Here is a 27,169-nt window from a genome sequence, read left to right on the forward strand (position 1 = left end):
AGTTTAAGGCCGGGACATTGCCACTGAATTTGTACGTTACCAAAGATTGTACAGAAAAAATCGATGTCCATTTCCCAGAGGTTCACGCAAAGATTACAGATGATGAAACAAGGAATCCATTAGACGACGAAAATAATCAAGATTTAGTATCTGAATACGAATCTGACTCTGAGTACGAATCCGACGAGGATGAAGCTATGCCAGTTACTGAAACTGACATTCTCAATAGCAGACCCGATTGTCTTTCATTTATGCTTGGTTTTCGATCTAGAAGTGGAAGATGCATAAGGGTCTCCTCAAAATTTGATTGAATTTGGTGATAATGGTAACATTGTACGACTTGTTAACTAAACTTCAAATTGGCTCTGATTAAATTTTGTGTTGTTTTTTGTTTGTTTTTTTGTTTGTGTTTTTTTTTCTTAGTACATAGTCCCCTTGTTCATATTTCGGCCAACTATAATCGCACGAATTAACGTCCCAAGATATACAATTAAATGTTAAGTGGTTTCGTCCGAATATGCAAAGCACGTTTCATCGCGATAATTAACGTTTATGTGTGTTTGTATACATGTTATAATACCTTCTGAAAACTTGTGTTTTCTAATAAAGCTTTATCCTTAATATTTAAGATAATTTTATTTCTCGTGCTTCGTTTTTCCCGATTTTTATTTTCCGTGCAACGTTTTTGCTATTTTTATTTCACGTGTTTCCGTGTTCAAACCCCCCCCTTTATCACCCCCTTTGATTCTAGGTAGATTCCTACTTCATTCCTACTAGTGTCTATGTGGAATCCTACTACATATTTCGTACGGGTAACAATCCCTTTCCCTTTTCACGAATGTGACCAACCGAATTAGACTATTTGCCTGATTTGTCATCATAAGGGAAGGGATATATATTTTTAATATTTATTTTTTTTTTTAAAGAAATTCAATGTTAATGAAATATAGCAATTAAGAAAACCGATGGCACCGTTGGTGGAGGGGGCTCACCATTTTATCTTTAAAGTTTCCTTTTCTTCACTGTGCTTTTCTTAAAGCAAGTAAAAATATAACAATAAAGAGTGTTTGATATACATGAATCAGTGGCGGATCCAGAAATTTTCATAAGTGTGGGCCCACTGACTGCCTAGAAGGGGGCCGCTCCGGGCATGCTTCAGTGATTCCAGTTGTAATATAAGCAACCAAATTTTTCCAAGAAAAAGGGGGCGGGCCCCTGCACCCCCCTAAATCTGAAACTGTGAATAATCAATTCAAAATTATCCTGACTAATAGTTAAAAAAAATCGCACAGTAATCCTTGCTTTAATTTTTCCTATATTTTTTTTTAAAGCAAGGTAAAATCGACATTGTAGAGGACAATTATTTTAGAAATATTTAGTGATGATCATCCTCGTGTCTTGGCTAGACAAAAAATACTTGAAGTATAAAATAAACCTTTTATTAATCTAAACTTGTTTATTTATAACTAAATACTTCACTAGAAAAGTTTAAATGGTACGGACTGTTGGTATTTAGTTGCTTTTAATAAGTCCATTCTCTATACAACAGCTAACAACCAAAACTGTGGTCATGTGACAATAATATTTATTGGACAAAATGGCGACCACGACTACGGATGATTCCCGTAAAGAAAATAACCAAGATTTGACACTCGAACGGAGCAACGCATCATTCAACATCAATGAAATAACAGAAATCATAGATGGAGGTGTAGATAAAACAAAATTTAGAAAAGAAATGGGTATGAAAAAAGGAAATCCAGTAGTTCGAATCGAGATAAGATTTTTGTATAGTCCTATTTTTTAACCCTTTTGTTGTTGTATATTATACAACCCATCACACATAATAACCACATCAGTCCTCTTCTAAACAAACTAGACACATAAATTCCCTTAAAAAATACTCATTCTAGGGCATTGAAGAAATAAAAATAACGTCTGTATCAGTTACGTCCAAATAATTATGACGACTTGAAAGGCTATGATATTTTTTTCCTTTGATGCCTTATGTCGCAGGAAGGTGTCAAAGCAAAAATTAAAATACTCTTCCAAGACTTCATAATTATTTGGACTACTGTATCAGTTGCTCTGTCATTTTGTCTGTTGTTTGCAAGATGGTGACGTGTATAACTGTATAATATATAACTTACATGTGCTAAAATTTACCATATACAAATTTACATGAACATGTAGTTGATCTGCTAAAGTTGATTTCTTGGGCAATTTGGATAAGATGAAGATTTTAATCTTTAAAAAAATATATATATTTATTTCTGTCTCATTTTAAAGCCTTTTTGAGATGAGGTCAGTCAAATCAAATGAAATCAAATAATATTATTGGTGTAAATTTCTATACAGAAATGATACGTACCAGCCGACATTTACAAAATACAAATTCAAAAATAAACAAACAAACAAACAAACAAACAAAAAACAACCAAACATATTTTCTCAATGATCATGATAAGAGATATATATTTTATATTTACATTGCGTGGAGGTGTTATTCATACTATAATATTAATTCAAGCTATTACAATCAGCTTTAATACTATAAAAGCTCTTAACAACATTATGTTTGCTTTAAATGAATGTTCAAATCATACATATCACTTATTCCAGCTACACTTACAGTACTAATGTCCGTATCATTACTTTTCAAAATGAAACTAAACTTATCTTGTTCAAACATATTAACAAAAGATGGAACTATATCACTTAAATTACAAAAGAGTACATTTCTATTAAGTTCTAACGCTTTACATTGAATGAGGAAATGGAACTCATCTTCAATTCCATCCTCACAAATTGGACAAATTCTCTGTTCTAAAGGTGTTCTAGTATATCTACCAACTTCTTTTAGTAATTTACATTACTAATTCTGATTTTTACCATTTTAGAAATAACACTTTTGTTCAGGTCCAGTAGAAGATATTTTTCTAATCCAAAATTATTTTTATACCCCCACTTTGAAAAAAAGGGGGGTATACTGTTTTACCTCTGTCTGTCCTTCCGTCAGTCAATCAGTCAGTCCGTCCGTCCCATGAATATTTTTCGTCACATTTTTCTCAGGAACTACACTACCAGGATTTCTGAAATTTGGTTTCAGGCTTGATATAAGTCAGCTATACTGTGTGATGCGTTTTCAGATTCATCACTCGACAACTTCCTGTTTACCGAACACTTGTATCATTTTTACACCTGATAGCCAAGTTGAAAATTTTTCGTCACATTTTTCTCAGGAACTGCACTACCAGGATTTCTGATATTTGGTTTCAGACTTGATATAAGTCAGCTATACCATGTGATGCGTTTTCAGATTGATCACTTGACAACTTCCTGTTTACCGAACACTTGTATGATTTTACATATGATAGCCAAGTTGAAAATTTTCGTCACATTTTTCTCAGGAATTACTATACAAGGATTTCTGAAATTTGGTTTCAGGATTTATACAAGTTAGCTATACCGTGTAATGCGTTTTCAGATTCATCACTCAACAACTTCCTGTTTACCGAACACTTGCATATTTTTACACTATTAAAATTATCCACTTGCGGCGGGGGTATCATCAGTGAGCAGTAGCTCGCAGTTTCACTTGTTAACTTTGCGATATGTTCTTAGTTTATTACCATGACTATTACCATTATTAGAGTCACAAAAAAGAGCTTGTTTCCAGTATTTTATGAATTCCTCTTCTAATTTCTTTTGAAATGAAAAAAGTAATTTTTTCTTTTACATAGTATTTTGATTTTCCCAGACATGCTGAAAACCAAGTTTACCTAATAACACTTTTAATTTACTACAAAAACCATTAGGGTTAAAAGGAAAACATCAGTTGAAATATTCTATGTCCTTTGGAAATTTACATTACCCTGTTGTTGATGATCACACACAGTTTTTGCTTCTTGCTACAAATGACAAGCATGACAAAAGATCTGAGGAGATTAAATTTCAGATATCCAGTGAAACTTCTGTAATTTTATAGTTACCTGTTTAATAGAAATAATACTTCATTGAATAATTGTCAGTGTCACACTAATTGTAAAAGTTGTGCAATCAATTTAAAGAAACATAGTCTATGGTAGTGAACTAAATATTTATAAATAGATTTTTGTGTAAACTTTTTAAAGAAAACTGATATAATGAAAATAATAATCAACAGTTTGATACATATAATGCAGTCAAGGGACTAAGAAAACCTCTATCTTCATGTACATTACTTTAAAAAAAAAATCAAAATAGTGTTTACAAATTTATTGACAAATTATTCACATTATAGGACTCAATTGGATCCAGTTTAACTTATGTGTTTAAAATGTGTATACGACTTCAGTTAAAATTGCTACTTAGTTCATGCATGCCTTCTTTTAACTCTTATTAACTATCATGCTTTTATTTCAGTTTGAAGGAAACTAATGTATATATATTTGAGGTATAATGAATGCTATACATTTGATAAAATTATTTGGAAAAGCACATTGTCTGTCAATTGCATGACTTTGATTTTTCTGATTTTCTATTTGTAGAAAAACTGTTGTTTGATGATCCTTTGTTTAAGGATTTCTACAAAAACTTCTTTAAAACCAGATCAGAATTATACGAAGAATCAATAGCCAGAGGAGTTCAATTATTTAGTCTAAGACAGAAGTACAAGTGGACAGATCAACAATTTGAGGTCATAGAGGAGTATGTTTTAATAATTTATAGCTTAAAAATTTTCAAACAATGAATATTTTGATAATTGTTGGTCGTTCACTTTGGGTAACATTTTCAAAAAGAGAATTTTTCATAGTTACTGAAATGTGTTTTAAAAACAGTAATACAAAGGGTTGTCATATATTTAGAAACTGACCATCGTGTATTGTTTGGGGGGCATGATCAGAAGATATAATTAACATTTTTATGCACCATTTATGGGCATTATGTTTTCTGGTCTGTGCGTCCGTTTGTTTGTTTGTCTGTCTGTCCTGCTTCAGGTTAAAGTTTTTGGTCGAGGTAGTTTTTGATGAAGTTGAAGTCCAATCAACTTGAAACTTGGTACATATATTCCATTTAATATGATCTTACTAATTTTGATGCCAAATTAGAGTTTTTACCCCATTTTCCAGTCCACTGAACATAGAAAATGATAGTGCAGATGGGGCATCCTTGTACTAGGAATGTTCTTAATTTATAATGAATTGAAAGGACTTGGAATAAAGGTACTGTGTAAATTATTCTAATATGCGTCAGTTTAAAACTAGCAGTACATTGTACATGTACTAAAAAAGGGATGTACGTATACAGTCCCATAAATATGCAGTAATTTGGCAGATTTTAAAATTGTTTTTTGAATTATGTATAGTGTAGACAAGACATGCATCTGTTAACTAATCATGCAAACAATATCATCTTATTTCAGTCTTGTGAACCATTTGTTTGGCATGAGTCTGCATTTTACGATGTTTATTCCGTCATTAGAAAGGCTGGCCACTGAAACACAAAAGGCTAAATGGTTACCACTTGCCACAAACTTTAAAATTCTTGGCACTTATGCACAGACAGAAATGGGACATGGTAAGAATAGGAAATACGCAAGTTAAAAAACATAACTGCAAGCTAGTATCAAATATCAATAGTCTTAATTATAAAGAACTGCAAGCAGGTATCAAATATAAAAAGTCTAAAATAACAAAAAAATGCTAGCAGGTATCAAATACCAATAGTCTAAAATACAAAGAAAATAATGAAACAAATCTCAAATGATTTTTGTACGGTATTCCAAAGTCAATACCACAGTAAATGTGGTTTCCTCTAGTGGGTAAAACTTTTCATAGATTGATGAAAACTTGTATTTACTTGGACATTTAATATCGTGGTTTTGCCAAAGTTTGCATACAACCTTGTTTTTATATCCTATAAATAAATAATGAATCCACAGAACGTCTTCTCTTAGTTTTAGTTCCCTCCTCATCAATGAGTAAGTAGAAGTAGGGATTGGAGTAGTCCTGCAAATATATACAGATAAAATATAAAAATACAGCAAATCTGAAAAGTATTGGATTTACATGTCGATAGTTGCTTTGTGCTGAATATTTAAGCCCACTGCTCTAGGCGAATGAATTCCGTGAATTTTTCCATTCTAAAATTTTTGGAATTGTCCCATCAGGTTCTCTGTTTTTTTTAATAGTGTTTTGTAGATGTGAGGAAAGTAAAACTAAAGATCTTTGATCCCCGATACGTTTCTTAAAATCGAAGCTCCATGTGTTTACTTTGAGGATAATGGTACATGATTGGTTAGTTCTAGTAGAATCATTTTTAAAATGTCAAGTTAATTGGTTTACAGTATACAAAGTAATCGTTTTGCTATTTTAGGTATATATCTTGCTATTTTAGGTATATATCTACGAGCGTTAGAGACTACAGCAGTGTATACAAAGTGAATGTTTTTCTATTTAAGGTACTTATATTCAAGGTTTAGAGACTACAGCAGTATATACAAAGTGAATGTTTTCTATTTTAGGTACATATCTTCAAGGTTTAGAGACTACAGCAACATATGATCCTGTAACAGAGGAATTTATACTTAATACACCACACAAATCTTCTATGAAATGGTGGCCAGGGTCATGTAAGCATCAAATACATGTTCTTTTACTGTAAATTCAGAAATTATTGCATGCATTTATTATTGCGATTTTGTCATTTTAGACAAATATGCTATTTTAATTTTGTGATATTGAGAAAAATCCTGTTTAATTCATATACAAAATTTCAAAATGCGAGTTTTTATTATTGCGATTATAACCAAGTCGCATTTTTTTGCAATAATAAAAACATGGCAATAATTTCTGAATTTACAGTATATGCTTCCTGTATTATTCAAGTTTTGAGATTTTTTTCTTAGATAACTTCCAACCTTTTTTCTTCATATACCGTAAACCTATATTTGAATGACCAATAAGGTTTTGGCAACACTCTTGATTTCATGATGGTGGAGAGTTCTGAAATCAAGCATATAATCAAATTATATGTAGATGCTTAAATGAATTTCTGAAAGTAAGTTATATAATTTGAACACTCATATAAAGTTTATATGTAAATCAAAATGTACTTAATATCACTAGTCAAGATTTTGAAGTAAAACATGTCATGTGAGATATAATTTTTAAACAGATGATTAGAATTATTGTAGTATTTTATTACATGTAGTATCTTATACTTGTGGAGAAACATTTAATTAATATTGATTCTTATATGATGTCCAGTCCTAATTTCACTTGTAAAATAAAGCCTTGTTCTAATGAGCACAAAATATATTTGACACATGTACACAAACTTAATGTTAACAATCAAGTTTTCCATTATATTGTCACAAAATAAGTACATTGTAGCTGCTTACATTAAATATATTATATATATTGTTATTCAAACTTGATGTAATTACCCTGCAATTAGTTTTTTTAAACTTTTTAAATATGAAAATGTAATGTACATACTTCACTGAGAGGAAATGGAAACAGCCAAATATTTTAATATTATTTTTGTACGCTTTGACCTACAAAAATATCCTTTTTGTCCTATAAGAATTGAAATAATTCTATCATATTATGCTCTATATATAAAAAAGAAGATGTGGTATGATTGCCAATGAGACAACTCTTCATAAGAGACCAAATGACACAGAAATTAACAACTATAAGTCACAGTACTACCTTCAACAATGAGCACAGCCCATACTGCATTTATTTCTATGCTCATTTAAACATGTGTAGGTATTATATTTGACGATCAGTGTAAAATATCAACAAATTTAATGATTACCTATGATAAAATGAGCATAGCGCATGACATTAAGGAATTATCTCTTACCTAAAATTCAACAGAAGCTGTTTTTTGATATCAGACTAATTATTTTATAAATATATGCAAAGGGAGACAATTGAATCTTACTTATCATAAATATGATCAGCTTTACACTTTATTTAACAACAAAACTCTGTAAGAATGAAATCTGCTTAAGTGAATAGTTTTTCACGTTCTATCTATATTGGTATTCCTTTCCAATATTGAAAAGAAATTACTTTTTGCATATATTTTGAACAGTGCAGGAATTCTTTAGTTAAATATCAAAACACAGCTTGGGATAAATTTAATGTAAAGGCAGTGCATAAATATGTGTAGAACATTTTTGTTTTTAATTTCTAGTGGGGAAATCATCAACACATGCAGTAGTGCAAGCTGTATTGATCATTAATGGAAAGAATTATGGAATGCATCCATTTGTGTTACAACTAAGAAGTTTGGATAATCACATGCCTCTACCAGGTACAATTTTATCACTAGCTATAACGTTAGCACAGAGTTAGATATTTATCTGAATAGATTTTAGATGTTTGTTCTATTAGGTTCCAATTTTTCACACTGATAAACATGAAAGAAGTGTCATTTTTTCAAGAATTTGGTATTTAAGGCAGATTTTTGGTAGAATACTATATATATCCACAAGTAAGGATGTTAGCCAAAATATGAAAGTACATGTATTTGCTTTGACACATAGTTTTTTGGGTGGTCATTTTTTCAAAACATTCCACCTCAAACGTTTATTTTATTTTACCAAATGACTCTAATTCACATGAAACTTATATGTTTAGATAGATAAATGTTTGAACTTTAATTATATGTCTCTTTGGTAATACAATATATTTTCCCCCTGTTTTTAAAGCAATTGAAGTTACTTCCCTACCATTTTTTGGAATCAGAAATATATCATAGTTTGACTCACAGTATAGACACCTGTCGATTGTTAAAAAACCATATTCTAATATGACGTCCTTATTACGCTTTGTAAACAAAGCCGTGTTCTAATGAGCACAAAATATGTTTGACACATGCGCACGAACTTACTGTTTATATTAACGTTATTTCCATCGTTATCCTTTAAAATATATACATTTAAGCAGCTAACATAAACTTTTATTATATATTTTTATAAAACAACATATATTTTCCCTGCTCGTAGTTTTTAAACTTATCAAATTTGAAATGTAGTGTACAGACTCCTCGAGGAGGAAACGGGAATAGCCAAAGATTTTTACGGTATTTTCGTACGCTTCAACCTATAAAAATACTGTATTTGTCCTACTAGAATCGAAATAATTCCTTTCTGTCATGCTCTATGCTCATTTTAACATGGGTAGGCATTATATTTGACCACATTTTACACCTCGCTAACGCTCAGTGTGAAATTTCGACAAATATAATGCCTACCCATGTTAAAATGAGCATAGAGCATGACATGAAGGAATTATTTCTTAATTCATCTTCTAGATTATATATTTTTTGTTGGTTTGATTTTCAGGTTGTGGTTGCTTTAACATATACCTCAGATAATCATGATATGATAAAAAGATGTTGTATCATTGCCAATGAGATCATTGCCAAGGTCTCCTCTGGTCTTTCTGTTATAACTATCATCTCTGTGAAATTTTACAATTGCATGATTTGTAAAGCATTTATTACCAGTCACCTTTAGCTTGCGTTTTATTTTGCTGTGGACCAATTTGAGATATACTTAATTGAAGCAATTAGTGAACTTATTCCTTCTACATCTACCTTTCATATTTCTCATGTTTGTTGCTCTCTCATATTGTGGTAAAATTTGTTGTATGTTGTGCAAAAAGTGTAAAAGAAAAACAAAAGGTGTAGATAGAATTCGTGTTATGACCCTGACTGTTTAGGAAAAAGGGTCCAAAAACAAAACTTTTCTTATACTTTGTATAATTTTATTATTTCTTGACCAATACAATGTTTTGAATACTTAAGGTTCTTTAATATTTTTGATTTTTGGTCCATTTGTCAAATTGGTCCAAAATCAAGGTTCAAAATTAAACTATGTTTACTACATATAGTACTTTTTAAACAAATATTTGGGGTTCTTTGATATGTGAAATTTTTAAAACAAGTATTAAGATTTTGGATTTTGGACCTCAATATCAAATTGGTAAACATTGAGTTTCAATTTCATCTGACAGTTAAAATGAAAGATGTTTTTCTTGCAGTGTATATATGTAACATTTCATAATAACAATATTTTCTAGGCATAGAAGTTGGTGATATAGGACCAAAGATGACACTTAACTATAATGACAATGGGTTTCTTCTGTTAAAAAATGTACGGATTCCAAGACAACACATGCTGATGAAACATGCTCAGGTAAAAAGTAAAAATTTATCAAGTAGTGACTTGGTTTTAGAATAGTATCATTATTCTCATTTGTCCCTCAAATCTTTTTTATTGGTATAAATCCCCCCTCTCTCTCTCTCTCTCTCTCTCTGTAGAATATTTGTTCATTATGTTTATTTGTATGTAAAAAAATACAGAACAGAGTAAATTCTAGAAGACGAAGTACACAAAACCCGATTAGATTTAATACCGGACTATATCAATCAACAGAACAAATGGACAACTATCACATTCCTGACTTGGTACAGGTATTTTAAGAAAAACTACACTATGCAATCTCAAGGAAGACAAGGCACACTTGAATAAAAATAGAAATTGTATCATAGTTTTTATGGTTTACTTCATGTGAAAACAATCAAATAAAATCATGTATTTATATTTTGAATCGAGACATTTCTTGCTTGCAATCACATTTTAATCTCAGGAATTGAGGTCCTGAAATATTTGTTAAAAATAAACCAATCAAAATGAACATACTGAACAGTGTACATTGACATTTATTATATGTCATTTAAACTTTTTTCTCTCATTAAAGCTCCTGGAAACATATAGACAACTCATATCAAACACTACATGCAACAGGGTGATATATTTTTAAATATGGCTGTCAATCAGTCAGTCAGTTCGCAGGTCCCATTTATATGGAAGCATACATGTCAAGTGACATGATATTCGCGTGTAATACATGCTTTTTCAACGGTTTACACGCGAGGATTTTGTCACATGGCGTGTACACGCTTTTCACCACTTTACAAGCAATTACACGCTTTTTCGTTCTTTTCATTTTTTGGTCGTTAGTGATATCGCTATTCTCGGGGTTTTTCCTTATTCAGCGATAAATACCGAAAAATTCGAAGTAATTGTTTGGCTGCCGTATTGTTTATTTTTCTATATGGACAAACTGTAAAAGGTAAGTAGTTTGTGTTTAGTTTTAACGATTTTGTGACTTTCTTTCAAATTCACTTTATAGGGGAAATGTGCACAGAAAGGGGTCACTTTCAGGGCCTGTACCGTCGTCTAAAGTGCCGATTGTTAAGCCAAAACGATGTGTACGGCAAGATTCAAGATTTATAAATTATATTTGAGTTCGAGTTTAAATGATCGAGTGACAAGTAACGCATAATTTGTGCATTCTATGTTGCAATGATAAAAAACAATACATGTGAGAGGAGAAATACAATGTAGCTATTTGAATAAACATTTTAACATGTTTATCTAATGGAAATCAAATTTATAAAACATTTTTCTTTTTCAATTTCAGTTTCAAATCTAGCCAACATGGCAACAGATTTCTACAGGCCATGGGGATGAAAATATATCAGAACTGTTGGATCAGCTCTCAGTACCAGCTTTCTTCTGATGAACTACCCAGTTTTAACCAGGCAATAGCAATGGAGCAATGACAGAGATAATAGATGACATTTTACATTGCCAAAAAAAAAATCATTATGACATTCTTTCAAATCTTGATGAAGCTAATTCAGTCAAATATCAATTCCTACTGTGGGACAGCCTTTTCAATTATAAAGATATTGACACTGAATTCTGATCAGAACTTGACTATGTTATACTTGTATTGTGTGCTGTTATCAAATAAATGTAACTAAACTTGAAACTGGCAGTTGTTTTGAATATGTGCCTAGTGGTGGTGCTTTAAAAGCAACATACATGTAACAGACCACTGTTTAATACAATAAAAGTTCACAGTAGAATATATATTGTTTTTTTATATTCACAAATTTGTATGAATTTGAAATTATGTACATTACCACATTCATATTAACAAGTCCGCATCTACGTGACACGTTTTCACACGCTTTTTGACATGTCATGTCATGTCATGACATGATTTCCCATTGTCAGAGGTTGACATGTATGTATGGAAGTCATTTCATAATAAAGTTTGCTAAATAAAGGCCTTTTAATTCAATTAACAGTGTTACATTCACAATACTACTATTTTTTTTACAGGTATCCAGTGATGGCAAATATACCAGTTCAGGACCAAATAAAGCAATTTATGCAACAATGGTCTTGGTCAGAGTTAAAATGACAAAGTGGGTTCATGATGCTTTAAGAAAAGCTATTACTACAGCTGTTAGATACAGTGCTGTTAGACATCAGTCTAAAATGGATGACAGGTAATCATGATTTAAAGCTTGACTCCATTTGACAGAAGCTTTAAAAGTATTAATGTTAATCTGTTAATGTTTTCTCAGAAATGATGCAAGCTGGTCCTACTAGTACTTTGAACTGTCTTAAGATGAATGATATTCAAATGTACAACATTACAATATGGCTTGTTTTTTTAATTTTAACTCCATTGGGCAAGAGCCTCTGATTCTGGACTATCAGACACAACATTACACTATGACTTATTTATTTCAGTGGACCAGAACCACAGATTCTCGACTATCAAACTCAGCAATATAAACTGTTTCCAGTGTTGGCTGATACATATGCTTTGTTCTTTATGTCAAGAAATTTACGAAGACAGTATAACAGAATGATGGAGGATATTAGGAATAAAGGAAGTTATAAAATGTTAGCAGAGGTATATACATGTTTCCATCTTAATAGCAGGCTTCAATAGATAAACAATTTATTTGTTCTCTGATAATATCCATCAATGGTAGAAAAGGGTCAAGCATTGGTAAATTCAAGTACTGTAGTAGCCATTACTTTCTTGTTAGAGATTTACTGTTTTTTTTCTACTAAACAGCTAACTAATGAAAAAGTTTTGATATAAACAGAAATTATTTAACCTAAATATTAGTTCAATGTAAAATGTGAAAAAGGGATAATTATTATACAAATACATTGTCTATTAAGTCTGTTATTCATAGTTTTTCTGATTTATGTGATAATTCAAAAAGAGTTGTCTGTATTTAAAGCCATCATTTGTTTATGCAAGTTTATGAATTTAGATATTCAATTAAACTACTATCTTATAACAGTCTAATGTCTTGTGATCATCAGAAAGACATTGCTTAATAGATTAATATCACTTTTTGATTGTTTTGGAATTCATTGGCCAGAAAATCATCTTATTGTACCTTGTTCTTTGTATACAAACAAGTGGGGTACATATCAATGAGAGAGTAAATTAATAAATCTATACTACTAAAATATTAAGGTCTAATTTGTTAGCAGTCATGATGTAAAGAAGATGAATCAAAGAATTCAACTTTATATATATTATATATATAAATATATATAGGACAATGGTGTTGATTAAAAATTACACCATTTCAGGCCCTTTTGTCTTCCACATATTTCATATTACCAATAATTAACAAGTTCCTGATCGAAACCCATACCATACCAATAGTACCTATTACCTGGTATCTTATCTCTATGTTCTGACTTTGTCTGGTGCACCACCACTAAACTGTGTATTTGGGATTTGCTATTTACATGGGTCATAATCACACCAGGCCTTGAAGTCATAAAACTTTCGAGTCAGTTTTTTGTACTCATACTCCAAAATCAACCAATCAAAATGCTGTATTTCATGTTTCAAGCATGATTTTTGTGCTCCAAGCACTGAGCAAAGTTTTATGACTTCAACCCCTGAACTTCATGATTATACTGTGATTAACTGTACATGTACTTAATTCAATCTTTGACCAAAAATTTATCTACAAGTAGTTTCTGGTTGTAATATGAAAACCTAGACGGATTCAAACATAAAGATTTTGAAAGCAGAGAAAACTGTGCACCTTATAGTCATTATGACTTTATCTTATGACACTTTAGTCTGAAATTAGGGGTAGGTACTAGATACTTGTAAAATGATCAAAAGACAGATGTCTTTACAATTTTTCATATTGTCTTGAGTGTATGAAAGTTGTAATCAAATAAAAAAAAATGCTGATAGATGTTTATTTGCCCACTTGCTTCAATTAAATAAGTAGGATTGGACCTAATATTATATATAGAATAGATAATTTGCAACTAACGTTCTATTAATACTTCTTTAATTTGTATGGTTTTTTTTTTATAGATTCATAGTATTTCCTGTGGTTTGAAGGGATTATCCTCAAAGATTGGTATAGATGGTGCTAGTATATGCCGTACAGCTTGTGGAGGGCATGGTTACCTTATGGTAGCAGGCATATCAGAAGTCTTAGGTTTACTTCATTCTGTTGTTACTGCTGAAGGAGAGTACACAGTAGTATGTTTACAAACAGCAAGGTAAAATACATTGGAATTTACTCCTATTTTTGTTATTTTACTTTTTAGTCAAATGATAAAACCAGTCCTGTCCTTTTTAGCTAACATGGCATGAAACTTGAAAAAGGAAAAGGTGATCATTTGGCCTTATTAAATTTTTTTTATTCGAACATCACTGATGATAGTTATCAAAGTTACCAGGATTATAATTTAGTACGCCAGACATGAGTTTCTACATAAGACTCATCAGTGACGCTCAAATCAAAATAGTTATAAAGCCAAACAAGTACAAAGTTGAAGAGCAGTGAGGACCCAAAATTAAAAAAAGTTGTGCCAAATCAGCTGAGGTAATCCCTTCCTGGGATAAGAAAATGCTTAGTTTTTTCGAAAATTTCAAAGACTTCTGGGCTGGTGATACCCTTGGGGACAAAATGTCCACCAACAGTTGCATTGACCCAGTGGTGTAAATAGTTATCAAAGGTACCAGGATAATAATTTAATACGCCAGACGCACGTTTCGTCTACACAAAGTCTTTTTTTCAAGAAATGTGCATCTTTCACAAATGCATAATTTCAATCCTGGTAGCTATGATGAGTTTATTATCATCAGATAAGATCTACTAATAAGTCAACATAACTGAAATTGTCAGATATAGCATAATAGAATTATTCCCCTTTGATAATGATTTCTACTTAAAAGTGGTCATTGTTAAAAATGCATGTAATTATAAGAGACCCAGGCTCTCGATTCCTCAAGTTTGGATCTTAATATTATTCTCATGCTTAAAGATAATGCATAAATTCTTCATAGAAATCTTCATACAAAAAGGAGGAGGTATATGTCTTTTAGCTTTTGTTTGTCCTGTAAATGCAACCAAAAAAATATGAAATTTACATTTTACTGCTCATCTTTTTTATACTTCTACAACTCCCTAGGCAAAGTTGGCCATTGATGGATTTGGCTATAAATTTTATGTTCATTTTGTCTTAAAGCTAAGCATGTGCTTTACTACTCATAAATCTCACACTTTTAAATATTTGGCTTTGAGTGTGCGTGCGCCTTATGAAGATAAATCCTGGAAAGCACTTCAGACACAAAATAATTAAAAAGTGTTATTTCCCTTTTTTGGGGGTTTAAATAAAAAAAACTCAGTTAAAGCAAAAATCACATATTTAGTTTAAGGCTTATTATGTAGTTCAAGAAAAATGTCAACAAGGAAGTTTCATTTAATATTTAAGAATTTCCATCAATTTTGTTTTTTTTCTTGATTTGAGGAAGAATGAAATATAAACATGAAAAAGTAAAGTCACAAAAGTATGGAACTCTGTCAAAACGGAAAGTCCCTAATTAAATAGCAAAATCAAATGCTCAAACACATCAAATGAGTGGATAACAACTGTCATAACAGAACTTTACATGTAACCATGTAACCAACGTTAAAAACAGTTATAATGGTTGACTTGACAGAAATAAGTTGTCTTTCTTTTACCAAAAAACTATGTAATGGTAGTCAAGTTTGTTATGTAGTTTTTACAATCTAAAAGTTGTAAATTATTCAGTACTATTTCTGTGAAAGTGAAAAACATGTGGCTGTGTTTTTATCTATTTTTGTTGAATATTCCTTAAAATATACCTAGACTTTAAAATAGCTAACTTACATTTTATGAATATAGTTGAAAATAATTATTTAGAAAATAATTTATATACAGGTATTTGATGAAACAAATAGCTAAAGTTTCCGTAGGAGAGGTAGTGACAGAAAGTTGTGAGTACCTGAATGTTGACCCACAATCCTTTAATTGTCCACTACAGACACCGGCAGACTGCTTTAACCTAACATTCCTATGTGATATATTCAGGAATAGGGCTAACAGGTGAGTAATCTGATACAATTGAGATCATATTGACAACATGAAGAAATGATAATAATTTACATGAATCTCTACAATGATCTAAGATGTGGAGACTTGTCTAATTGGCAATCATGCCACATCTTCTTATTTTTAGCTCACCTGGCCCGAAGGGCCAAGTGAGCTTTTCCCATCACTTTGCGTCCGGCGTCCGTCGTCGTCTGTCGTCCGTCGTCCGTCGTCCGTCGTCGTTAACTTTTACAAAAATCTTCTCCTCTGAAACTACTGAGCCAAATTGAACCAAACTTGGCCACAATCATCATTAGGGTATCTAGTTTAAAAAATGTGTGGCGTGACCCGGTCAACCAACCAAGATGGCCGCCACGGCTAAAAATAGAACATAGGGGTAAAATGCAGTTTTTGGCTTATAACTCAAAAACCAAAGCATTTAGAGGAAATCTGACGGGGTAAATATGTTTATCAGGTCAAGATCTATCTGCCCTGAAATTTTCAGATGAATCGGTCAACCTGTTGTTGGGTTGCTGCCCCTGAATTGGTCATTTTGAGGAAATTTTGCTGTTTTTGGTTATTATCTTGAATATTATTATAGATAGAGATAAACTGTAAACAGCAATAATGTTCGGCAAAGTTAGATTTACAAATAAGTCAACATGACCGAAATGGTCAGTTGACCCCTTTAGGAGTTATTGCCCTTTATAGTCAATTTTTAACCATTTTTCATAAATATAAGTAATCTTTTACAAAAATCTTCTCCTCTGAAACTACTGGGCCAAATTAATTCAAACTTGGCCACAATTATCTTTGGGGTATCTAGTTTAAAAAATGTGTGGCGTGACCCGGTCAACCAATCAAGATGGCCGCCACGGCTAAAAATAGAACATAGAGGTAAAATGCAGTTTTTGGCTTATAACTCAAAAACCAAAGCATTTAGAGGAAATCTGATATGGGGTAAAAATGTTTATCAGGTCAAGATCTATCTGCCCTGAAATTTTCAGATGAATCGGTCAACCTGTTGTTGGGTTGCTGCCCCTGAATTGGTAATTTTGAGGAAATTTTTGCCGTTTTTGGTTATTATCTTGAATATTATTATAGAAAGAGATCAACTGTAAACAGCAATAATGTTCATCAAAGTAAGATTTACAAATAAGTCAACATGACCAAAATGGTCAGTTGACCCCTTTAGGAGTTATTGCCCTTTATAGTCAATTTTTAACCATTTTTCGTAAATATTAGTTATCTTTTACAAAAATCTTCTCCTCTAAAACTACTGGGCCAAATTAATTCAAACCTGGCCACAGTCATCTTTGAGGTACCTTGTTTGAAAAATGTGTCCGATGACCTGGCCATCCAACCAAGATGGCCACCACGGCTAAAAATAGAACAGGGGTAAAATGTAGTTTTTTGCCTATAACTCTGAAACCCAAATCATTTAGAGGAAAACTGACAAGGAGTTAAATTGTTAATCAAGTCAATATATATCTGCCCTGAAATATTCAAATGAATAGGACAACCGGTTATTGGGTTGCTGCCCTCCAATTGGTAATTTTTAAAGAAATTTTGCTGTTTTTGGTTATTATCTTGAATACTATTATAGATAGCGATAAACTGTAAACAGCGATAATGTTCATCAAAGTAGGATCTACAAATAAGTCCACATGACCTAAATGGTCAATTGACCCCTTAAGGAGTTATTGCCCTTTATAGTCAATTTTTAACAATTTTCATTAATTTGGTAAATTTATGTAAATTTTTTCCAAATATTTTTCTCTGTTACTAATGGGCAAAGTTCATTATAGATATAATTGTAAGAAGCAAGAATGTTCAGTAAAGTAAGAACTTCAAACACATCACCATCACCAAAATACAATTTTGTCATGAATCCATTTGTGTTCTTTGTTTAATATGCACATAGACCAAGGTGAGCGACACAGGCTCTTTAGAGCCTCTAGTTTATTATTAGGTTCTTATCCATGGTCATCTAAATGTATATTTATAAGAAACCTTGCACAGATTTTTATTAGGGCTTATGTTGTTTTAAAATCATCATGAATCTTTAAATCCCTACACAAACAGGCATTAAATCAAAATGGACAGGCCTATTTGATATTTTTCCATATACAGGGGTAAACAAATTAATGAATTTTCTTTGTTTGAAACAGCATGCCAATCCTTCAATTCTATATCATAGAACAACAATTTGTTATACTTCCTGTATACCTAAGGTAGTTACATGTCTCTAATGAGATACTCATGATAATATTTTTTGCATGCTTATTGACGTCACTTTTATATTTTAACAGTCATAATTGAAGAACCTTAGTGAGCGCACACACATACCACACACACCCACATTGTCACAAATAAGATAACTCTAAGAAAAAAAATTGAATCATTATTTCCTGTGGGTATATATGCACATCTACACAGTACGTCCTTATTATTTACAAAGTTTCATGAAATTCTGTTGTGTGGTTACAAAGAAGTTGCGATGACAAGAACAGTGATGTCCTTATTATCTAAAAATGTTTCATGAAATTCTGTGGTGTAGTTATAGAGAAGTTGCTATTACAAGAACAGGACTGATGGACGGACAGACAGACAGACAGGTCAAAAACATTATCCCCTCTACAACTTTGTTGAGTGGAGGTATAATAAAGTTTTCATGCTAAAACAGTCTGGAATGAGTTTTGTTTTAACATAGTTGTATTTCATTTGATTTAACATTTTTAAATATTCAAAAGAATATTTTTAATCAAGACTTCATATTTTGTAGCTTGTGTATTTTATAATACTGAATGAATTAAAAGCTGTTTTTTTTATTCAGGGCAAGTGTATTATCAACAATATCAATGTGCCTGTAGTGATTTTGTGTCATAATGTTGATGTTTCAAACCTCCCAAAAAATTATTAATTATTGATTTCTTGATTCCGAGTATAATTCTCTAAATTTTGTTAATTATCTAAGTATTTTTAAAAAACTTTCATATTTTTCACAAATAAAAGACCTAAATATCGTGTTGACTTTGGTATGAACCATCTTATGGGTGCACCTTTAAGATGAGAAATAGCATATCACATTTGATATTGAAATAAAACGAAAATAATATGATGTACCACTTTAAAAACATTTTTACAAAGTTTTGGCCATTGAAATATTCATTGACCTATATATCGCCCCTCTTCAACTATTAATTGGAATGAGTGTCGAGATATCATCCACGACTCACTCCGTACTTACTGTTTGAAATGGATAAAATGGGAAAAAGCTGACAAAAAATCTTTGGACTCTTTTTTTAATTCAGTAATAAACATTGTTGATATACGTATTCAAAATTTTAAAGAACATTTTACTCTTAACAATAACCACAATAAACCTAATTCTCATATCAAACATAAACTAGAAGAACTAGCCAAGGAATTTGTTTTTGTCCCGGCCGATAAAGCTGCTAATAATATTATTATTAGTTGACGTAAATTTTACATTGAGGTTCTACAAAAAGAAATCACCAATTCACCAATATTCCAACTGACTCCATTTTCAGAAAACGACATCTGTAACAAACATAAACTTTTAGCTACCGCTTTACAAGCAGAACCAAAAACAATGAAAGTCCCAACTATGTATTGGCTTCCGAAACTACACAAAACACCTTACAAATATAGATTTATTTTTTCTTCAAGCCATTGTTCCACTACTAAATTATCTATTCTTCTTACCAGTACTCTTGGTACAATCAAAAACCTGATAATAAATTGTTCAAATAAGGCCTTCGAAAATAGTGGAACTTTTGGAGTGTCAAAAACTCGTTGGAAGTACTTGATAAATTGCATGCTTATTTTAGGGATTTTGAATCTGTTCAAAGTTTTGATTTTTCTACCCTATATACCACATTGCCTCACATTCTCATTAAGAAAAAATTCACACACCTAATAATTAAATGGGCATTTAAAAAGTCAGAATGTGAATATACATGTTCAAACTCTTTTAGGTCATTTTTTAGTAGCAATAAACAAAAAAACTATGTCAATTGGACACGCTTTAATACTATATCTGCCCTTGAATTTTTACTAGACAACATTTTTGTTCGCTTTGGAGATTCCGTATATCGTCAGGTTATCGGAATTCCAATGGGGACTAACTGTGCACCACTTATTGCGGACCTGTTTTTGTATTGCTATGAGTTACAATTTATGACAAAAATCAGCAAAGACCCATAGAAACAACATCTGATACACAAATTTAATAATACTTTTAGATATTTGGATGATATTTTAGCTCTCAATAATGATGACTTCAGTATGTATACTAAAGAAATTTATCCTGTTGAACTTACTTTAAATAAAGCTAATACTAACAATGACCACTGCCCTTTCCTCGATCTTGATATATATATCATTAACGGAAAGCTTAATACTAAAATTTATGATAGATGAGATGATTTCTCATTTCCTATCGTTAATTATTCATTTTTAGATGGTGACGTTCCCTTGTCACCATCTTACGGTGTTTATATATCTCAACTTGTACGATTCGCTCGTGTATGTAACAATGTTTTAGATTTTAATGAGAGAAATTTATGTATTACTGAAAAATTATTACACCAGGGTTTTCAATATCACAAACTAGTCAAAACATTTACTAAATTTTATCATCGGTATAAGGACATCATTCATAAATATAGCTCAACATGCAGACTTCTTATACGTTCAGGTATTCCACATCCAATATTTTATGGAACTATTCTTTATAAAGCACAAAAATGTCAGTATTCACCTCAGAAGCTAACAAAACCTTTAAATAGACTTATTAAGAAGGGATATAGTTACGATACTGTTGTCAGGTCATTAAAGATTGCATATTTTGGCGTTAATATTGATCACTTATAGGGTCTTTGCATCGGAACTAAACACATTTATTATTAATAAACCAGTTGTTGGCATGACACAGGTTATGTTCTTCTCATATATGTTATGATGGTATGAAACTAAACCCCTCATGGGGAGGATTGTGCCTGATATTCATATGATGAAGACATAATTTTTTAATCAGTTTAATTGAGGACCGGAGCTGGCATGTCAGTTAACTGCTAGTAGTCTGATGTTATTTATGTATTATTGTCATTTTGTTTATTTTCTTTGGTTACATCTTCTGACATCAGACTCGGACTTCTCTTGAACTGAATTTTAATGTGCGTATTGTTGTGCGTTGACTTTTCTGCATTGGCTAGAGGTATAAGGGGAGGGTTGAGATCTCACAAACATGTTTAACCCCGCCGCATTTTTGCGCCTGTCCCAAGTCAGGAGCCTCTGGCCTTTGTTAGTCTTGTATTATTTTAACTTTTAGTTTCTTGTGTACAATTTGGAGTTTAGTATGGTGTTCATTATCACTAAACCAGTATATATTTGTTTAGGGCCAGCTGAAGGACGCCTCCGGGTGCGAGAATTTCTCGTTGCATTGAAGACCTGTTGGTGACCTTCTACTGTTGTCTGCTCTATGGTCGGGTTGTTGTCTCTTTGGCACATTCCCCATTTCCATTCTCAATTTTATTTATTAGTTTTATTGTCAACTTTGTAAAATTACTGCTCTATATATGTTTAAGTAAGTGTTTTTGCATCTAAAAGTGTATATTCAGCTCTTGAAATAGATGTGAATCAGGATTGGGTGCTGTTTGTTGCATCCTCTTGTATATTTAAGATCACCACACAGATTTATTCTAGTGCTGGATGCTTAGACTTTATTGACATTTATCAACATGTATTGGTATTAGACACCTGAATGAATTGATTTGGTTTGACGTAATTTGCTAATCCTCTAAATTAACAACTGAACATGAGAACCTCAATTATTTTATATCCCCTGTATAGAGTTAAATGTTTCACAAGAGGGAATGATAATTTCTTTTTGTCTGTAAGTAATTAATATTACTTCACATTATTTCATTTGATTAAAGGTTATAGTATGAGGTCATAATTAAAGTCTCCTGCAAATATCAAAGTGCTAATTGAAATAGAGATATAATTGTGTTGTGTTCCAAAAGCTATAGACCTTTTGTGTTCTACTTATCTTCCCCAATGTTGTTTATAATTGTACATATTTGGCTGCATGTTTCATAATCTAAATAAATTCTAACTGTTATACACACTGACAATTGATGAAAGATTTGTTAAAACTATCGTAACACCCTGAACGTGGTGGGGTATTTTGCGAAACAGCCATCGAATTAAAACAAACCTGTTTGATATTTTTTTACCAAACTGTAAAGAACTGAAACTAGTACAGGTGATTTGGTGCTGTTATGATCAGTTCATGCACTCCATTATCTGTTATTTATCTTGTCACTAAATTATAACACTTGGACCTTTAAAATTTCTTTTTAGCACATTTCTCTAATGTGAGATTTCCCTATCATTTATTATCAGCTAATACGTCATCTTTTACTCCTGGACTGATCTTATTGAAATACAATTTTACATTATTATAATTTGTTTATAATATATTGATTCATCATAAAGTAAGATCATAATGGTTGGGGTACACAGTTATCGTCCAATGAGTCCCTGGTATAAACAGTATAGAACCTGCATAGTTTTTTCACACATCTTCCAAATTCAGTTCTTTATATTTTATGCATAAGATAGTAAGTAGGGGGTTAAAAATAAATGTTAAAAAATTTGAAGCCTTAATTGTTAGGTGTGAATCTGACAAAAGGATTTAAAGTAGTTATCAAAGGTACCAGGCATATAATTTATTACGCCTGACACACGTTTCATCTACAGAAGACTCATCAGTGAAGCTCATATCAAAATAGTTGAAACAAAATTTTATGACAAAAGAGATGATTTCAGCTTTCCAATTTTGAACTTTCCATTTCTAAGTAGCAACATTCCAGTAGCACCTGCATACAGGGTATATATCTCCAAATTTATACAACATTCCCGTGCTTGCATTTCCTATCATGCTTTTCTTGACAGAGGGTTGCTGCTCACAAGGAAGCTATTAAACCAAGAGTTCCAAATGGTGAAGTTGAAATCATCCCTTTAAAAATTTTACGGACGCCATCACCAGTTGGTTGACCAATGATATCGGATATGTTCCTTACGTCTAAACTACAATCCCCTTCCCTTTCATGAATCTGACCTACCGAATTAGACTATTTACCAGATTTGTTATCACATAAGCAACATGACGGGTGCCCCATGTGGAGCAGGATCTGCTTACCCTTCTGGAGCACCTGAGATCACCCTAGTTTTGGTGGGGTTCGTGTTGTTTATTCTTTAGTTTTCTATGTTGTGTCATGTGTACTATTGTTTGTCTGTTTGTATTTTTCATTTTTTTAGCCATGGCGTTTTCAGTTTATTTTCGATTTATGAGTTTGACTGTCCCTTTGGTATCTTTCGTCCTTCTTTTAGAAAGCCAAACAAGAAAAAGTTGAAGAGCATAGACGGTTTAACACAAAATTGTCCATATTTTATGTTAGAGTCAATATACTTTCCAGTCATTATGTTATAATTTGTCCCATAGGTAGTACACTACACTGTAAAAAAAAAATTTGGAAAGAGCATGTGCAATTTTTAAACACGCGTTTTTTCATACACTACGAAACTACAAAATAACTGTGTTCTCAGACCTAAGAGGAGAACTCAGTAAATGTAGTTTCTGTACTGTAGCAACATTCCTAAATGGTTTGATGGTATCAACTTATCAAACTGAATGAAAGTAAAAGATTGACATTTTTAGGAGATAAATTCTGAAAGATACTAGAGGGACAGTCAAACTCATAGATTGAAAATAAACTGACAGTGCCATAGCTAAAAAATAAAAAGACAAACAGACAAATAATAGTACACAAGACACAACATAGTAAAACTAAAGACCAAGCAACACAAAGCCCACGTACCAGGGTTGATCTCAGGTGCTCCAGAAGGGTAAGCAGATCCTGATCCTCATGTGGCACCCGTCATGTTGCTCATGTTACCACAAACCCAGTAAATAGTCTAATTCGGTAGGTCTCATTCCTGAAAGGGGAAGGGAATTTCAGTTCCGACATAAGGAGCATATCCAATATCACCTGTGAAGTGGTTATTCCATAACGGCCAACCAACTCGTAATTGCGTCCTTTAAAGTTACCAAATGATGATCTCAACTTCACCATTTGTGACTCTTTGTTTAATAGCATCTTTGGAAATAATGTGGTATATTGGCAATAACTGGTTAGAATATGTTTCGATTTTTATGTGAACACTGGATTTAGAGAAAAGCAGAAAATCATAAAAACAAATATAAAATGAGTTGTACTTGTGGTACGGTTTCAGTTTTCGGTTTAACGTTTTATTAATGTAATTGTTTTGTTGTTGTCTTTTTTTGTTCATGGTGTTGTCTGTTGTAATTGTATTTTAGTTTTAATTTGTGATTGCCATCCTGGTATTGTCTTTCTACTTTGTATGTCTATTATCGGGTTCAAAATTTTTTAATTTCAGTTGGTTTCCTTGATCTTGTTTTTGTTAAAGAACTTGAATCTTTGTACACCTGTTCATCCTCATGTGGACCTTTAAAAACAGACGTCAAATGATGATTCTGTCCTAGATTTTACAGGGAATTATCAGGTTAACCTTATGAATAGATTTGACATGAAGTTGTGATTACAACAACTAGACATTTAGTACACTGGTCAATAATAATGTGAACATAGTTAATGTATACCTAAATTTGTTTTTTTTATCCACTTCTTACACAGTTCAGTTTATATAGAAACCTGGTGGGAGCAGGGCTTGTTCTATGGCCACAATTATTCTTTGTCGATATTTTCATGTAAACAATGATGGTTAGATTGAAACTGTTCACTGCAAATCTGATCAACAGGAATTTGAATTCATACTATTTTAATTTACCATAATCCTGTTGATGGCTGCTTACAACTGCTAGATTTGATTTAGCGTGGGTGTTTTTTTAAAAGCATTTTTTTAATCCGAATTCTTTATGGAAATGTCAAAGTAGCTGGTTTTATTTAGATTAAAAAATATCAGCAACACAGTAAAATTAATTGTTAGAGTTAACATTATACATATACATATAAAGGTGGCAACATAATATATGAAAGCTTTATAGAACACATATAAATGACTTTATGTAAGGTTTTGTAATATAGTGATAATCAGGTTTTATAAAATATTGTGGGCAGTGTTGAAGATATGTTTTAGGAAGTTTCTTAAGATGGGAAAAATAATCCACATGATCTGATGAATATTCTATCTGTGTGAATTATAACAAGCTATTGTTGTAACATTTTCCTTTTTACATCCAACATAAAGATTGTATCGTTTCAGGTAAGGTTAGGTTGAATCCAACTTCTAGTGCAATGTTAACAGCAGCTCAAGACATAAATTAATTACAATAGTTTAGGTAAATCACAAAACAAACAATGTTGTAAACATATTATTTTACTATTTCATCAGTCCACTTGAAATTCTATATAAGTATTAAAATAATATGTATAAGTACTTGGTAAGATGTCCATACCACATGTGAATTGATTTCAACATGTTTATCTCCAAACATAGCAGAAGAACAATGCCCTTACTTTCATTAAAAACATTGTCTTTATAAACTTACCCTTGTTGCTTGAAATAAAACATTTTGAATGCCAAATCGTTCATGGAGTTGATGGTTACATCAATTCAAAAGCTACTCTTTTCAAGCATACCCGTTTTTGGATGATTTCTTGTTGTGCAGTGTTCATATGTTTATGTAGTGTTTTGTGATCTTGTTTGTCATATTGTCGACTATTTTTAGGCATTGTGTTTCAGTTTTTCAATGAAATGTAAGCTATGAGTATCCCCTTGTATCTTTCTTTCTTTGGGAAGGTTTTGCCAAGTAAATTCCTAGCGTAGACAACATTTGGGTTTTTGAATAACAACATATCTTATCAGTAATTGCACAGAAACTGATATCACATATTATGTTTATAATATTTAATGCACCAGGTATGTATTTCGGCAAGACAGAAGGGATCAAGGCCACTCTGTTCAAAACAAGTTGATGTCAAATCAATGACAAAGATTTAAAGCTTTGGTTACAAATTGATAACAAATTTTAGATAATAGTAGTAGGTTTATATTATGGCTTTGAATCTGAATAAATAGATCTATGCTTTGGGTAGAAAAACTATCAACAGTTTATCATTATAAACAGTAAGTTTTCAAAAAATGATGGTGTCAATGCTACAAGCTATTCCATTTAAGCACTGGAATATTATGCAGGTTATTAAATCAATCAAACTTATACCAACCAATTGAACAAACTTGCAAAGAAAGCTTTTTAATTAATCAAATTCATTTTGAATCATCCTTGCTCAGACAGTAACATTTTGTATCTTCTATGTTTGGCAATTCACTTAAATAAGATCGCTGTTCAGCTGAATTATTTTTTTGTCATTTAAGTTTATTTTTTATATCAGTATCTATCACAATTCTTTGTTTGGCAGTTCAGATTGATAACTTTAGTTGCAAGTTGACTTTTTAGTTAGATCAGATAACTGACCAGATGACCAATTTGTTTTGGAGTAACTCATTTTCATATTATTTTAGTTTAATCAATCGATCCAGTGTCTAGCCGAGTTCTTTGTATTTCATTTCAGTTTGATCAGATCAGTGGCCAGCATACTTTAAGCTTTCAAAATTCAGTTTGATCTGATAAGTTTTGGACACTTTTCAAATCATATCAGTGACGGACATACATCCTTGTTAGGCATGATAGACTAAGTAGATCAGTGGCTTGTTTGTAACCCTCTTTGTTCAGCTTTTAATTTTGACAAGCGTTACCAATACATTTATTTGTTTGAAATCCGATTTCTGTTTGTTTTTCCTTTAGTTACATGAATATATTTTTTCCATGTA

The 27,169-nt window shown here is 31.7% G+C and overlaps 1 protein-coding gene across 1 annotated transcript in view; it reads left to right on the top strand.

Moving 5' to 3' along the window:
* The first annotated feature begins 1,577 nt into the window (after positions 1 to 1,577).
* The window catches only part of LOC143044551 (peroxisomal acyl-coenzyme A oxidase 1-like), a 36,663-nt gene continuing 11,071 nt past the window's right edge, over positions 1,578 to 27,169 (top strand). Inside the window, exons 1-10 of the mRNA XM_076216618.1 lie at positions 1,578 to 1,742; positions 4,530 to 4,689; positions 5,405 to 5,559; positions 6,506 to 6,613; positions 8,191 to 8,310; positions 10,083 to 10,198; positions 12,200 to 12,369; positions 12,617 to 12,782; positions 14,235 to 14,425; positions 16,115 to 16,279. Coding sequence (XP_076072733.1) covers positions 1,598 to 1,742; positions 4,530 to 4,689; positions 5,405 to 5,559; positions 6,506 to 6,613; positions 8,191 to 8,310; positions 10,083 to 10,198; positions 12,200 to 12,369; positions 12,617 to 12,782; positions 14,235 to 14,425; positions 16,115 to 16,279 — 1,496 coding nt within the window. The 5' untranslated portion in view covers positions 1,578 to 1,597. The remainder of the gene's footprint in view (positions 1,743 to 4,529; positions 4,690 to 5,404; positions 5,560 to 6,505; positions 6,614 to 8,190; positions 8,311 to 10,082; positions 10,199 to 12,199; positions 12,370 to 12,616; positions 12,783 to 14,234; positions 14,426 to 16,114; positions 16,280 to 27,169) is intronic.

This window comes from Mytilus galloprovincialis, chromosome 1, assembly GCF_965363235.1.
Source record: "Mytilus galloprovincialis chromosome 1, xbMytGall1.hap1.1, whole genome shotgun sequence".
NCBI classification, from domain to species: domain Eukaryota; kingdom Metazoa; phylum Mollusca; class Bivalvia; order Mytilida; family Mytilidae; genus Mytilus; species Mytilus galloprovincialis.